Genomic DNA, 14190 nt, shown 5'->3' on the forward strand with positions numbered 1-14190 from the left:
AGGGAAAAGAGAAAACATGCTGAATTCGATCAGATACTTTTTATTTTTGCATGAAAAATTATTTTAATACATGACTCGGTTTCCCTTATCGCGAAACCACTTTAACCGTTTAATTCTCGAACAACAAAGTGTCGTAACGTTAAGAACTATCTGGTTGATCGGCAAACGTTTCTCCCAATGATCTTCGCCTATAAAACGGTCTACACGTAATTAAATCGAGGTCCGGCCAATCTCTGTTTCTCTTATCCGCTGGAAATCGAGTCGAATGGCTGTCGATTCCATGTTGCCAACGTATCCTCGTGCGTGGCTGCCATCAGCAACGTTGGCCTACTTTTCTTATCATAATTGTCCTGCCTTAGCAGCCTTTATGATCCAGTAATGCCATCCAATCTGGCGCGATTACTCTTGCAGCAGCCACGAAATTGAACGAATTAAGGTACACGTCTGTGGCAGGGGTTGAAGGAGTTCCGCAACCCTCCCTTCTTCAACATCCCTCTAGCCAGCCTCTCTCATTTGCACGAGCGCGTGCATAACCCTTTCTGTCTTGCTCGCGCCGAGTCTGGAAAGCTATACGAGTGGCATAAATTTAATACGGTACACGCCAAGGGAGGTGCCATACGTCCGACCCTGTTAAGGCTGTCTCTCTTCTACCTGCCTCGCATACTTCACGATAGAGCCTCTCTTGGCCCCGAACTGCCTTATCCTTCCGTAGTGTTAAATTAAATAATTTATCTAGCGTCGACCGTGGGCTAGCCGGCCACCAACGACCTCTTATGATTTACGTTGGATTGCAACCACCTTCCTCTTCCGGCTTGAATTTCTTTCGTTAAGTAATTGCCTGGAAAACGACACGGGATCATACGGAAGAACGGTGGGAGGGCTTTGATCACGAAGTGCCAGTGGAAAGGTAGAAATTGTGGGAATTGTGACAAAAAAAAAAATAAGGAAAAAGATAGCTACTAGGAGGACGATTTAAAGGAGGACACGAAGGATGTTCGCGATGTAATTTCAGCTGGTTCGTAGTCACGGCTTCCTATTTAATTCCCGGGCTCCTTTCGCTGCGGTGGAATTAAAATACACGTGGAAATGGAAACGAACAGGGTACCGGTAACTCGCGGCAATTGATAACGCGTTCTCGCGCTGGCTAACTGCTAGCAGGAAATTTAATTTCATTACCAGTCCTTTTCCGGTTACTTTTTTCCCCTTGGTCAGATAAAAATATCGACCGTGAGCAGACCAGGAAATTCTTCTCCGTAATTTCGAGGAGGCTTTTACATTAGTTCCAAGTTGTTTTTCACTTTAATTGAGTTTAATAACTGCGCCGATGTTATACTTCATCTTCTACAGAGATTTTTCCAATTTTCTTCGTCTTATTCCTGTTTCATTTAAGTTGCGATCACGTGTATCGCTCGAATATTATTTAAGAAATCTAATTACTAGTCAGCTTTTTATTCGAAACATAGACTGTTTGCACCCGTTTCCAATCAAATCGCAATTAAGCGAGCTCTCACCGTATCGATTTCCCTGTCTTCTCTGTTCAAAGTGAAAAACTCGAATGTCGATAAATATTAATCGTTCCCGGCACTTGAAATCGAGTGCCGAGATCTCACGACGACCATTAAACCACGAGAAGGTGGTTCCTTGTGCCATGCCGTATTGAACTTGTTTCACGGACAAAATAGAACGGTACATTTCGTGTTTCTTCTTTTCATTTCGTTTATCCCTTTTATAGTGGTTTCTCGGTTTAATTAGCATAAGTCTGACCGAGTCTAGTTGGCGGTGAACGCGAAAGGCACGGTTTCTATCCTCGGGGAAATTACCGCGATTGCTGTGAAAATGCGCACCCTAGAAAGCTCCTCGTTCCTTTGCTCTTCTTTCATCTTTCTAAGGCCACGAAAAACCGTTGTTGTCGACACTGATAGCTACGGAAAATAGAAGATAAAAATGGACATTAGAATAGATTAATTTCACTTTGATGAAACTTTGAACTTATTTAACTTTAATGGAAAAATTTTCATTCCTATTGAACATCATCACCGTCAAATAACTTAGTGTTATTTTAAAATGAAAATCATAGTTGAATCTTTTGTAAGTTTCAACGTTCGGACAGAGAAGTATCCCTTCGTTTTATATTGCAAAATCGATAGCATCGTTTCGAGAATGGTTTATTCAATTTTTGTATTCACCGATCACCAATTGTAAATCTTACTGTCCCGTATTTTATGCGATCGTCAATTGGCTTCGATCCAAATTTCAAACTCCATCGATTCCTTTATTCGTGCCAGCCTTTTGTGGGCTCGAGCGAATTTCACGGTGATATATCATGGTATAATTTTGAGCTGTTCGTTCGTGCATTTCTATAACTATCGCTCGTTGCTTGAAATTTCACAAAGTGAAATTCTCTTTTGAGGAAACAAAACACTGTCGCTCGTAGATAGTTAAAACCTACGGTTCTTTGCACCCTTTCGTAGCTACACGCACCTATTGCCTACGTCATTCCCCGCGTCACTGTTATTTTTCCCGGCGTAACGATGCAACAACAATCGAGCAGGCTTATCGCGTACAACATGGCGCTTCTCTCGCATGCGGAGAGTGATCGCAGCTCCGATACCCGCCACCGTCATCATCCTTATCTGCACCCCATAATCCTGGCTCGTGTCACTGCATGGCGGTGCATTACTGGCACAGGTGAGCTTGTTGCTTCGCGGGTCGTTATCCGGTTAAACCTAGCGTTAACCGCGCTCCTCGACGGTGTTGGGGCCTCGCGAGGAAAGCGGAGAAGTCGCGGGAAGTCGCCACTTTGAAAAGGAGCCACGACAGAGGCGGTCCTGCAGGAAAAGGGGATCTCGTAGCGCAGAGAGTTAATTAATGGCTGGAGTGTACTCGAGGATAAACGAGCTCCTCCAGTCCCTTTGCCCGTAGAATTCTTCGGACCCGTGCTCGTGCTGTTACGCGGTACTGGTGGTTTTCGGTTGTGGAACGTTTCAGCGTGTTTCAATGAGCTCGAATCAGTCTGCCACGATACCGAGTTGTCGTTAGTAGTTGTGGTTTATTGTGGAATTAATGGGAAGCATGAAAGGCAACGGAGAAAGTGGAGGAATCTCGAGTTGGGAAATATTTATCTGTGTTAGAGCATGTTTCACCATTTAACCGAGCTCTTGTTCGGCTAATTATAAACTGTGTTACAAAGTTATCTGGCTTGTGTATCGCGGACAGCAAGTATTATCGATATAATAAATTGAATTCACTAGGGATTGAAGGAAATCAATTTAAAGGAAAAATCCTTCTCGCGTGAAGTCAAAAATGCAATTTCACTTTGCGATAAGAATAAAAACAAAAAAGGGAAGTGGTAGCAGAGACTGTAGGTGTTCCCTCGGTCGACGTATCGTTAAATCGAAGGCCAGACGTCGCGACGTCGACGTGAAGAAGGGCTGGAGGTAGGGTGTGAACGTGAAACTCGATTGACTGGGGGGGTGGAAGCGGATCCAATTCGTTTTGCTTCTTCCCCATCCAGTTTCCTTGGTCGCTGGTGCGCGAGATATTTAATAAAAAAGTTGACATTTCCTTCGGGGCCCTTTTGCTCTCTTTTTTCTCCCATCTTATTTCATCGTAAGCGCTGGAAAACTGAGGAGATGGAAGCCACCGCGACGTTCTCTGTTCCGTTCTCGTCAACAGCGAAATCATCCCTCTGCCGAACAAAATTCCATGCTCAACGTTGTTTCCATTCCATTCTCTTTTGAACGCTCATTTAACCCTGATGGGCCACCATCTATTACCCCCAGTCTCATCTTCTCCGCGAGAAGGGAGGAAGATCGCGGGAACATGCACTTTGATCGATCGTGTGGAAGGGTTGAAGAAAGTTGTTCGACGTTTTGTGGTCAGGGGGTTGAATGCCTTCATTAATTCTACGCCCCATGCTCGAAACTATTGTTGTTCGGATTTCTTTCGACAATTGATCGAACGATTTTTGGATCAGGTTTGTAGATAGAAAAGGGTTAGACTTATCTTTAATCCAATTCTAACTCCAAATAAATTTCTCGTACATCGTGGGTCAGTAGGGGTTGGAAAACGTCTCTATATTTCGATGTGTCGGCCAGCTAGTGAAATGTAGGTCACTCGACGGAAACCAACCCCCGAGGATTCCGGAAAAACAATCGGCCGTATCTTCCCTCGAGCTTGTCGAATCGGTGATTCCATTGGCGCCACTTCGCAACCACCGATCTTTTTCCACTTCCGATCGAGAAAATTGAGAGAACTCGCTTTTAACCGCGAACCACCCCCGGTTCATTCCGAAATAAAGGACGTGTCCAAGCAATTATAGCAAGATGTATAAAACACGCGAAAATCAATTAAGGTAATACTTTAAAATATTTAAAAATATTCTCAATAACTTCTCTCCAATTCGTTCTCTCGATACGTAATAAAAATATTTCATAGATGTTTGCATTCCATTGTGTGAATATTGGTACGTAAAAAACAGCATTATTAATATGGAAACGAGATGAAAACAGCGGAATCAACATTTAGTTTTTCTCGTTTATTTATTTTTCCATCAATATAACGGTGATTGTTTGTTATATGGTTTTAAAAGATGGCCCCAGAGAACTTTGCCAGATTATATGGTAAAAAAAGCTTGCGTGTTTTGTGTGTACTATAAAACAAACCGCAGTATCAAATTCTATACCGAATTGTGGTTACACGCCCACGCGTATCTGACCATACAAATATAAAATACATTGAATATAAATAGCGTTGGTACATGTCGATACAAGTCCACTGCAAATTCGTAACTGAAACAAGCAACGTTTTAAAAACTGTATCGTGCAATCGACGCGATCAATTTCAATTCAATAATTGAAAAAAAACATCCTTTACAAAAAGGGGTCACTTTTCAATGGCTAATTCCGTCATAGAAGTTAGGCATTAAATCGAGTCGCGTGTATTTTGGAAATAAATTCATCGATACGATATTTCCGACAAAATTCTGGTCGTGGAAGAGGATTAGAAGGGCGAACGAAAAGCGGTGAAATAACGTGGAACAGTTTCAGATTGTTTCCTGGATAAGGGTGGCCACCCTCGGTTCGGACTTACGGCCGAACACGCAGTTAGCATGCTAAGCAGAATTACACCGTGTTAGTCCAGTTTATATCTCGTAATATTCCTGGTGACTACAGTTGTCGCATAGTGTAGCCTGTTCAGTGGAAAGGACGCGTCGATGAAAACAGAGCTTGCTAGTTGCATACGAAACCGGATTGTACGACGGATGTAACAGGCCTGTCGTCGGATAGTTTGCTATCGGATGAACAACTGGAATATTCTGGGACAATTGTTCATGCTATTTGGAGGTACATTGTGTTCGCGAGCTACAATTGTTTAGTTAAACTAGGACTAGCCTCGTCCAAGGGGTGGACGATCATGCAATTGCAAACTTGAATCATAATACGAGATCCGACATTTCTTTCCCTCCAAAATAGAGGAACTTTCCCTAAACAGTTTACCCGAGACTATCCTAGAATTTACGTAGCTGGAAACGTCTTCCACACGAGTTACTCGACAGCTCCGGGCAACGTCAACTTCCGGAAGTTCTCAACAGGCGAGCAATTCTTGAAGATTATCCTCTCGTCATCAAATGTTTTCAAATCCTCACTCAACGGGTGATGAGTTAAAGCTTCTTCGTATTTAGAATATTTTATCTCCCTTTCATCAGAATCCATCAGCAGAGTAAATGCAAATTGTAAAACGAAATAATTTCCATGAAACAAGGATTTCATGAATTTTGAAATTCAATTGACAGGTTATAAAAGTTTCCGTCGCCAGTCTCTTGCGAGCATCGACGAGTCGAAAAATGTAAACACATTCGCGTGCTCGATCCAGAGCCGACGTTCAGTTCTGTTCGGTTCTTCAAACGCTTCGGTCACACGAGCCTCGTCGAACACGTGAATTATTATACATTTACCGACTCGTCTCGTTGGATGGACTATAGTGTTTTAGCCGGCCACAAAGGGGTTAAACTTTGAAACGATCGAAACACAAGAAGGTTCGTCACGTTCGGTGCTTTTGGTCGATCGTAAAGAATAAACCCGTCTGTGACGATGGCTGTTCCTCGAGCAACGTGTTACTCGTCCGATAGATGAGCTCGTAAATATGGGTCAGGCTACGTGATCGAGGAAAAGAACACGGAGAAACTCTGTTTTTCTCGGGAATAAGATAACCCGAGTCGTGTATTTCGAGGAAATAGACGATTCGTTGATCTGGACTCGTGTTTCACTGGGGAGGAAAAATAAATGTGGCCTCAACCCTCATGTAAGTTTGAAGTAACATAGAAAATATTACACCTTATCTTTTTTTTACTGTGCAATGTTTGCAAAAAGTGTACCAGGGAATAATGGAAATTTTGTACCTCCATTTCCACCCTGTATTCAAAGAATATTTTTATTTGAGGTTTGATCGTATCTCTCGCATTTTATACACTTCTCACCTCGAGATCTACCCTTCTGAAAAAATATTCTTTAAAATATGTTCAATGTTATCAAAGAACACGATCTCGAGAGAAGTTTATAAGACTTTGAAACGAGATGAAAGAAAGGGTTGTTTCTTTTTGTTTTCTCACGTCTATGAGGAGCAAAATAAAGTGCAGCGTGCAAATAATTTCACGGAAATATCAATTCATCCGGTGGAAGAATGGTGGATGATTATCTTGGAGGAAACGGGAGGGCAAAGACTTTGACTGAAAATAAAGCGATCGAAAGGGGGGTGCAGCCGTACGGTTGTCGTTTACCATCCGCGATCAAAGTGCGGAGCGCGGCTTTATGAATATGTAAAGTCCGTTAGAGGCGTTCCAAGCACACGAAACTGTTTGCACATCGTATCAAATATTGACAGTGCTCCGGCAAATTTATTCACCGGCTGAAATAATGTATCGTGCACGACCGATAAAATCGAATGTCCCACGCGCGCCTTAACTGCGACACCCCTCCACCACCAACCCCCTGTCCGTTAAATTTATCATCGTCGATCGCCGTCTGTCGACCAAACCGAATATTGCGATCGAGTAAATTTGCTCGCCGATTAAAATTCTCCTTCGGGCGTCGATCTTACGCGTGCTTGCGTCTCGTGATAACACTTGGAAGTTTCCTCTTTAAGTTTAGAAGACGGTGTCGAGAAGAAAGATGATGGTGCTGATCAAAGGAAGGAGATTGCGAGCTGTTTCCGACAATTTCGCGAGGCACATTTCCTTGGGGTATTTGATGGAGAAGTTGGTGGCTTCTGATAAAAGCTGAATTTTGAATTTATATTAGGAGTTTTAATTCACAAACAATATGAATTGTAGCTAACATCCGAGAAAGGGTGGTTCTCTTTTTATTCGAGTAGGAACTGAAAGTACCCAACCCGAAAAAGAGAGCTTCCCTCTGTTCCCAATAAAATGGGAGAGATAAAATTACGGGAGGACATGTTTCTCGAAAAGCTTCGCAGTTCATTCTACCAGATATTTCGAAAGCGTGGGAGGTTACTTTGAAAGAACAGGGCGCAATAAAGAGATAGGGACAAGGGTCGGTTTTAAAAGGTAAGATAGCGAAAACAGGGGACAGAAGATCAAAGGAGAGCCGTTCGGAGAAACAATCAAAAGAAAATACACTTGGTGATAAAAAGAGGAAAGAGAATAAAAAGTAGGGAGGAACAAGCATTGAGAATTGTACAATTACAGATACGGAAGTCGAGTTGTCACAGGGATCTGTATTTCATTAAAAATTCTTATTTACTTGAAAATAATCTTTCACGATGGGCTCCCTATTTTTCTTTGCTATTGTACAATATTTTTTTACTCTTCACTCCTTGAGTAATCATCTCTCCAGCATTCTGTTTTGAACCGCGTATTTTCGCTGCGAACAATTGACTTTAATACTACTTTCCCTTGGACGATATTTTTCTCCCTCATTAGGGACCCTTTCATTATACGAAGGTATAATTGAGTTTCTTTGTTGAAAATATTTGCTCCTTGTCAGAAGATGAAATGTTTCTTTCGACGATTTCTCGAGGAGAAATTGGCGTTTATGAAATTTTATTAGAATTTTATTTGGTCAAAAGGAAACATTCGTTCAGTTTTCATTAAATGAGACAAAGGTACGATATTGTCTTCCATAGGAGTGAATTGGTTGATAAAGAGAGAAAAAGTACTAGAAGGGACCAAATCAAATATTAATTAAATTCTTCTCCACTGGCTTGTCAGATTGAAAATTTTTTAAGAAAATCCTGAACGAAGGTTCTGATTAATTTCGAAATTTCGATTTTCCGGCGGAAAGGGGAAGGGAAAACGACAATTCTAACGAAGGAAAACCGAAAAGCAACGGTGCGAACCTTGCTGCTCACAACGGACGATAGTGACGCGTGATTTGTTGAATTATGACCGAAGCTGACACTTGCCCCCACGATCATGCTCACATGTGTCCCAGGCCCGGTATTAGCATACTAAATCCGATTGACATACACGGCTCTCATCCACGAGCCTCTCGTTTTAATTACCTCAAACGCGATACGTCGAGTGTTGAGCTGATAACACGAAGGACTTTACCCAGAAACCGGCTCGTTTGAACATCATCGAGTAATATTAAAATATTAAAAGATTCGACAACAGAAATTCTATGCCAATTAATTTCCCGTCGCGTTCATTATCCCGGGTAAATCCAACGAATAATGGCACTTACTTTCTCGCTTGAAAAGGCTTTTATATTTAAAAAACGCCGACGAAAGCATAGTCGAGCGTCTCGATCTTGAAACCCTGCCCGAGCACCCTTAATGACCAATAGAGGAAGAAGCGCGTTAAAAGACACTCCGGTAAGGAGAAAAATCAAAGAGGCTTAATAACCATTGTCGCAACGTGGCCACTTTACCACTGTCTACAAGGGAGCCGCGAAATATAAATCGACGTCAAAGGTACTGTGTCGATAAATCGACACTCGAACCGACGTGACTGAAGGGTTGAAAAGGGGTGTCTGGCGAGGAAAGCCTGTTCGCTTGTGAAATATTATTTCTCTTTTATCTACAATACAATTTATCTCTTGTTTGCTTAACACCAGAGCTATTTCAATGGAATATCGCTCAATTCGATTAACAGGATAATTTTATTGATTACAGCCGGTTCGAGGGACAGCGGGGGTAGGAGATACCCGGTGATCGTTTTCGTCCATGGAGAAAGTTACGAATGGAGTAGTGGCAACCCCTACGACGGCAGCGTCCTCGCCAGCTACGGGGGTGTCGTTGTCGTCACCATAAATTACAGGCTCGGCATTCTGGGTAAGTGATTTCATTTTTCTTCTATCCTTCGATGGCTGCTTTCTGTCATAATATCTCCAACTTTATTACCGAAAACGAACGATAAACAGCTTGATCGAACGTAATTGATATAACGATTGATAGGATTGAATTTCGAACCATCTTATTTAATTTGTTAACATTTGAAAGGCAGGGTTACAATTGTTTCTCCTTGTTACACGATAGACAAATACCGATAGAAAGGGGTAACTAGTTTCGCTTTAGATTTCGTGTACTAGTCGCCATGTTAATGACTGCGCTCCGGTCTGATCGAGAAGGGTTGTAACTGGCATTCGCACCCTTGCCAGACGAACTTCTCCACGCACGTAATTAAGGCGGCGCGGCGCTTCGAAGCGCTAACGATCGGCTTCTGTGTCGTTGGCCGGATGTTGAATTTCCAGAAACTGGGTGACAAAGTTTAACTCGCTCACGCTCATCAAGGGATCGGAATTAATTCGACCCCGTAGACATTGTCTGTTGCTCGCGCAACGGGGTTGAAATCGAATTTTCTACGGAGACGGTGTTACTCTCTTCCTCCCTCGACACTTGTACGCCTCGTGGAATTCCTCGACGAAGGGGGTTGATGAACTTCTGGCTAGAATGAAACCGGCTGTTAGGGAGGTATAATGGGTTTGCTTATTTTCTTGACGGACCAAGAAAACGCGTGAGAATTTAATTACCTCGACGTGGAATTTGATGGAATTTCCTTGAACCTTAATCTCAGCACTGAAACAATCTGTAGCAAGAAAATTCTATGATTACTTAAACTCCTCGTGTTGTGCTTCTGAAAATTTGTAAAATATCGGATCAGTTATCGAAGTGAAATGAAATTCTCGGAAATCTTTGCGTCAAATAAATAAAATAAAATAAAATAAAAGTGGAAAGAGATTTTCTCGCGCGTAGAAGAAGAAATTGAAAGATGCAGGTAGGTTGCCAGGCAACCCGATCAAGCAAATCTAATAGGAAACTCATTACGACTAGGTCTTCCGTTTCACCAAACTAAATTCTTGAGTCCGCCTCTGCTTCGGTGACAGTGGCGGCCGGTATTCTCGTCTTCGCTTCGGCGATGTACGCTTCTCGTTTCCTCGCGCTATGATATATATTCGAGCGACGTCAGCGCGATTCTTCGACGCTCTGGAGGCAAGAGGACCCTGCCGACGACAGAGCACGTATTCCTGGTGACGAAACGGACGTTTCTACGGAGATTAATCGAGCTTCCACGCGAGCCATCGATCGTCGACGTCGGTTAACTTCTTGCAATTAGACTCACTCGCGTCTCGACCCCGAGAACATGAATAGATTCAAAATATTCGAGAAAGTTGAAATTTTCCCTTTTCGCATAATTAGGCACGAATAGTTTTATTCGAATGAAAGCGACGATTTTGACGAGAGCATCCCTTAAAAAATGCAAAAAGCTTGATGCAATAATGACGGATGGTCGTTTTGAAATATCCTCTGCAATTTGAATATAAATGAAACTTGAACAATCCTTCTGTACAGCAAAATAAATTGCCCCCATTCGAAAACTCATTTCTGCCGTAAAAAACAAAGCTGTGAAACATTACGATATTGCAGGAATGCCTCTATCGAAATAATATCGACTGAAATCGTTTCGAACACATTTTTATCGTTCGCTTACCGACCAGATTAAATATTTTCATTGCAATTGTAAAGTTGAGGGATATTCAGTTGGTCGAACAAACAGATTCCAGAGGAAAGCAGCAGGCAATCCGTATAAACCCGAATTTTTATGCTTGCCCAGCGTTAATTTTCCATGGAAATGAAGCGGAATTCAGTTTCACGATGTCACGAACACGTTGCTTCCTTTTTTTTTCGTACCCCTGCGTTTCTCTGGTATTCCTTCGAGTTGCTGCAGTGACGTGACTCTGCGTGTTCCACGCCGCATGTGGCATACGTTGTAACAAGGTTTTGTTTCTTAAATTACATTCCAACCGTTTTTCTGCATCGCCGGGATTTTATACGTTTAACGTTGAATATTGCGAGCGTTGAAAAGGAATCCGAACCGCGTCGCTGTTTAAATTTTAGGGAAGAAATTGTAAAAAAATATAGGAAGAGAATAATAAGAGCGATACGATTTCGGGCAGGCACAACGATCGATTCAATATTTGGTCCAGGTGACGCCGAAAAGGAGCAGCATTGCATTCTGCGTGTCAGCCATAAAATAAGAAACTTCATACGCGGAAAATATGGCATCGAAATGAAACTCATGCTTTGCATTGCTACGAGTTATGAGAACGAAATTTCATTGGAAATTCAACACACCCTGCGTGGCACATATTGTGCCTGTTACATTCTATTACAACAATTTTCACGAAACTAATAAAAAGGTTTACGAATGAAGATCAATAATTTTCTCTAGCTCGACAGGAACTCCATCACTTACAAAAAGCATAGGAAAAGCAGATTACCTTTATCTTTTATTAATTAATCTAAGTGGTCGATGCGTTAACCAGAAGAAAAACTCAGCCAATACATGCGGTTCAATAAAAAAAAAAAATTGGCCTACCGGTCATCAATGAATCGCACTTGGATGGGGTGAAAAAAAAAAAGAAAAATATATGTTATGGGGTGGAGTAAGGGATTGGAGTCCCGTGAAATATCGAAATTTGATTCCATCGTTACTCTGTTCAAACGGAAGGGGGCTCGGTTTCAGGAAGCACACTCCTCTCGCGGCCACAATTTTCACTGTTCATTTTTCTCGTTTTTCTTCGGCCGGTAAAAGTGACGCGGCGCTTTGTGCCGAATGGGGAACGGCGGGAGGGATGAAAAAAAGGGGGGCACGCGATATCCAACAGCCGCGGCTATGCACACCCATGTACCGGAAAATTTAAATCAACGAGTAACGTTCAGCAGTTCCATTGTAACGAGAAGAATAGGAGACACGGAAGCGCAGCGCGACAGATACGCCGGAGGTTGAATATCAAATGGGATATGACCAGTGGTTTATTTCTATTCTAGTTTCGCGCGTTTCTCCCACCGTTTCTATATCCACCCCCACCATTCAAACCCTTTAGATAAGCATTGTTACTGTTTTTTTTTTTTTTTTTTTTGGCTTAACTAGTATTACAGTGTTTTCTCATTTTTTCTTTTTAATCAAAAGTCACTTATAAAAATGTGCTCCCTCTTCTTCCCTTTGTCATTTTTCCTACGGTTCCTCCCTCATTTACATCTTCCCCCATAAGACTTTTTTCAATCCTGTTATTACAATCTTCCCTTATTTTCCTACTTTGAAGACTGAAGATTGGAAAAGACGAAGGTTCATCTCCTCTACTCTTCAACATTCTTCCCTGTGTTTTTTTTCCTGCGCTTCCTTTATCACGTGTGCCTCTCACTAAGGTTTTCTACTTCTTTTTTAATTCTATTATTTCTTTCGATTTTTTCCTTCATTCTTCTTGCACCCTTCCCTCAAGTCTCTAATCTTTTTTCAACCCCTTTATTATAGTCTGTATTTTTTTCTTTCCTTTGTGCTGAGAATTGACTGAAGATTGAAAAAGAAGATTTATGAACCCATTCCTTTGATTTCCCCCCTCTTTATTTCTCTTTTCACCCTTCGAAAATTAACTTACGGTTGAAAAGGGACAAGAATTCATACACCCCTTCGATCTCATCCCTTCTTTCTTGCCTATCGAACGATGCGTTCGCGTGACAGGCGGTTTGCGTGCACCAAGCGATCCACCTGTGTCACGATACCGCCGGAAGCATTGCGAACACGATTGTATCATTAGTATTTTATGCGTACGAGTGGCTACAACGATAGTCCCGTGTGTCGGAAGTGTAATTAGGGGTGGCCCAGATCGAGCTGATTGCGAAAGGACCGATCAAAAGGCTCATAATTCGTCGCGTAAGATAGAAAGTGCAACAGTTTAGAAAATTCAACTGCGATTCGGCTACAAATTTATTTTTTTCTCCCTTCTATATTCAAAGGGAACATGAAATGAGAATTTTAAACCCCCGAAGCATCATCGATCAAATAAAATTCCAGGAAGTTTCGAAGATCGCGATGCAATATATTATCGCGGGAAATTGTGAATCGCGCATGCATATTCAACGCGGATTGTTTAGAACGTAAGCGTTGCTTTATACCTCGTTTTCATCGATCATTTTACAACGGCACGGATTTATCATATACGTCAGAAACATTTGTTAACGTCTCTGTTGTTAACAAATGAACGGTTTCTTTGGTCATTTGTTAAATAACAGTACAATATCGGTTAAGTGATCATCAAAAAGAAATGGAAAAGCATATTTTACCCAAATCATGTAATAAGCCTTAATTGCCTTTGGGGTTAAAATTGCTTACGTCTTTTAAAAGTTCAGTTTCAACGATCAAACTCATTAAACTCTTTATTGCTCATGCCACAGATGTTATAACATCGTAAGTGTATTATAACTAGAAAAGTTGGTCCCAGTTTTCTGGATTTCATCTCGAAAAAAGACCAGGAGATTTTGTAATAATAGTTTTCACTAAAACTGCGCAGCGTAATTTTGCTGGTACTACTATGAAATACCGTCCTCGTTTTCCAAGCGTCCGAAACAAAACGTTTTGTTTGCTACGAACGACACCCAAAGCGACATAAAAAATTATATCGACAATAGCATGAGAATGACGCGTTCGTTAATAGTTGCGATACCATTTCTACCTCGGCAACGGGAAAAATCGCGGGAAAATCCTGGGGACCATCGGGTCCAATTAAACAGCAATGAATCCGGAACGCAACGTTCGTCGATCAAATAATCGAACGATTTATTCGCTGCTACCGTCACAGACGCGGTTCTGTTTTACATATCGTTCGATCGTTAGACGTATCGCGATCACTCTGGCCCATTGTAACCGTATTTATGGCGAACGGAAACACGTAG

The 14190-nt window shown here is 41.8% G+C and overlaps 1 protein-coding gene across 2 annotated transcripts in view; it reads left to right on the forward strand.

The window, feature by feature from the left end:
• Positions 1-14190, forward strand: part of LOC114874015 (neuroligin-4, X-linked) — a 194660-nt gene that overhangs the window by 157479 nt on the left and 22991 nt on the right. For both annotated transcript variants that reach the window (XM_029182891.2, XM_029182892.2), the window contains one exon: positions 9133-9291. In XM_029182891.2, the coding sequence (XP_029038724.1) occupies positions 9133-9291 (159 nt within the window). The remainder of the gene's footprint in view (positions 1-9132; positions 9292-14190) is intronic.

The sequence above is a fragment of the Osmia bicornis genome, chromosome 7, assembly GCF_907164935.1.
Source record: "Osmia bicornis bicornis chromosome 7, iOsmBic2.1, whole genome shotgun sequence".
NCBI lineage: Eukaryota > Metazoa > Arthropoda > Insecta > Hymenoptera > Megachilidae > Osmia > Osmia bicornis.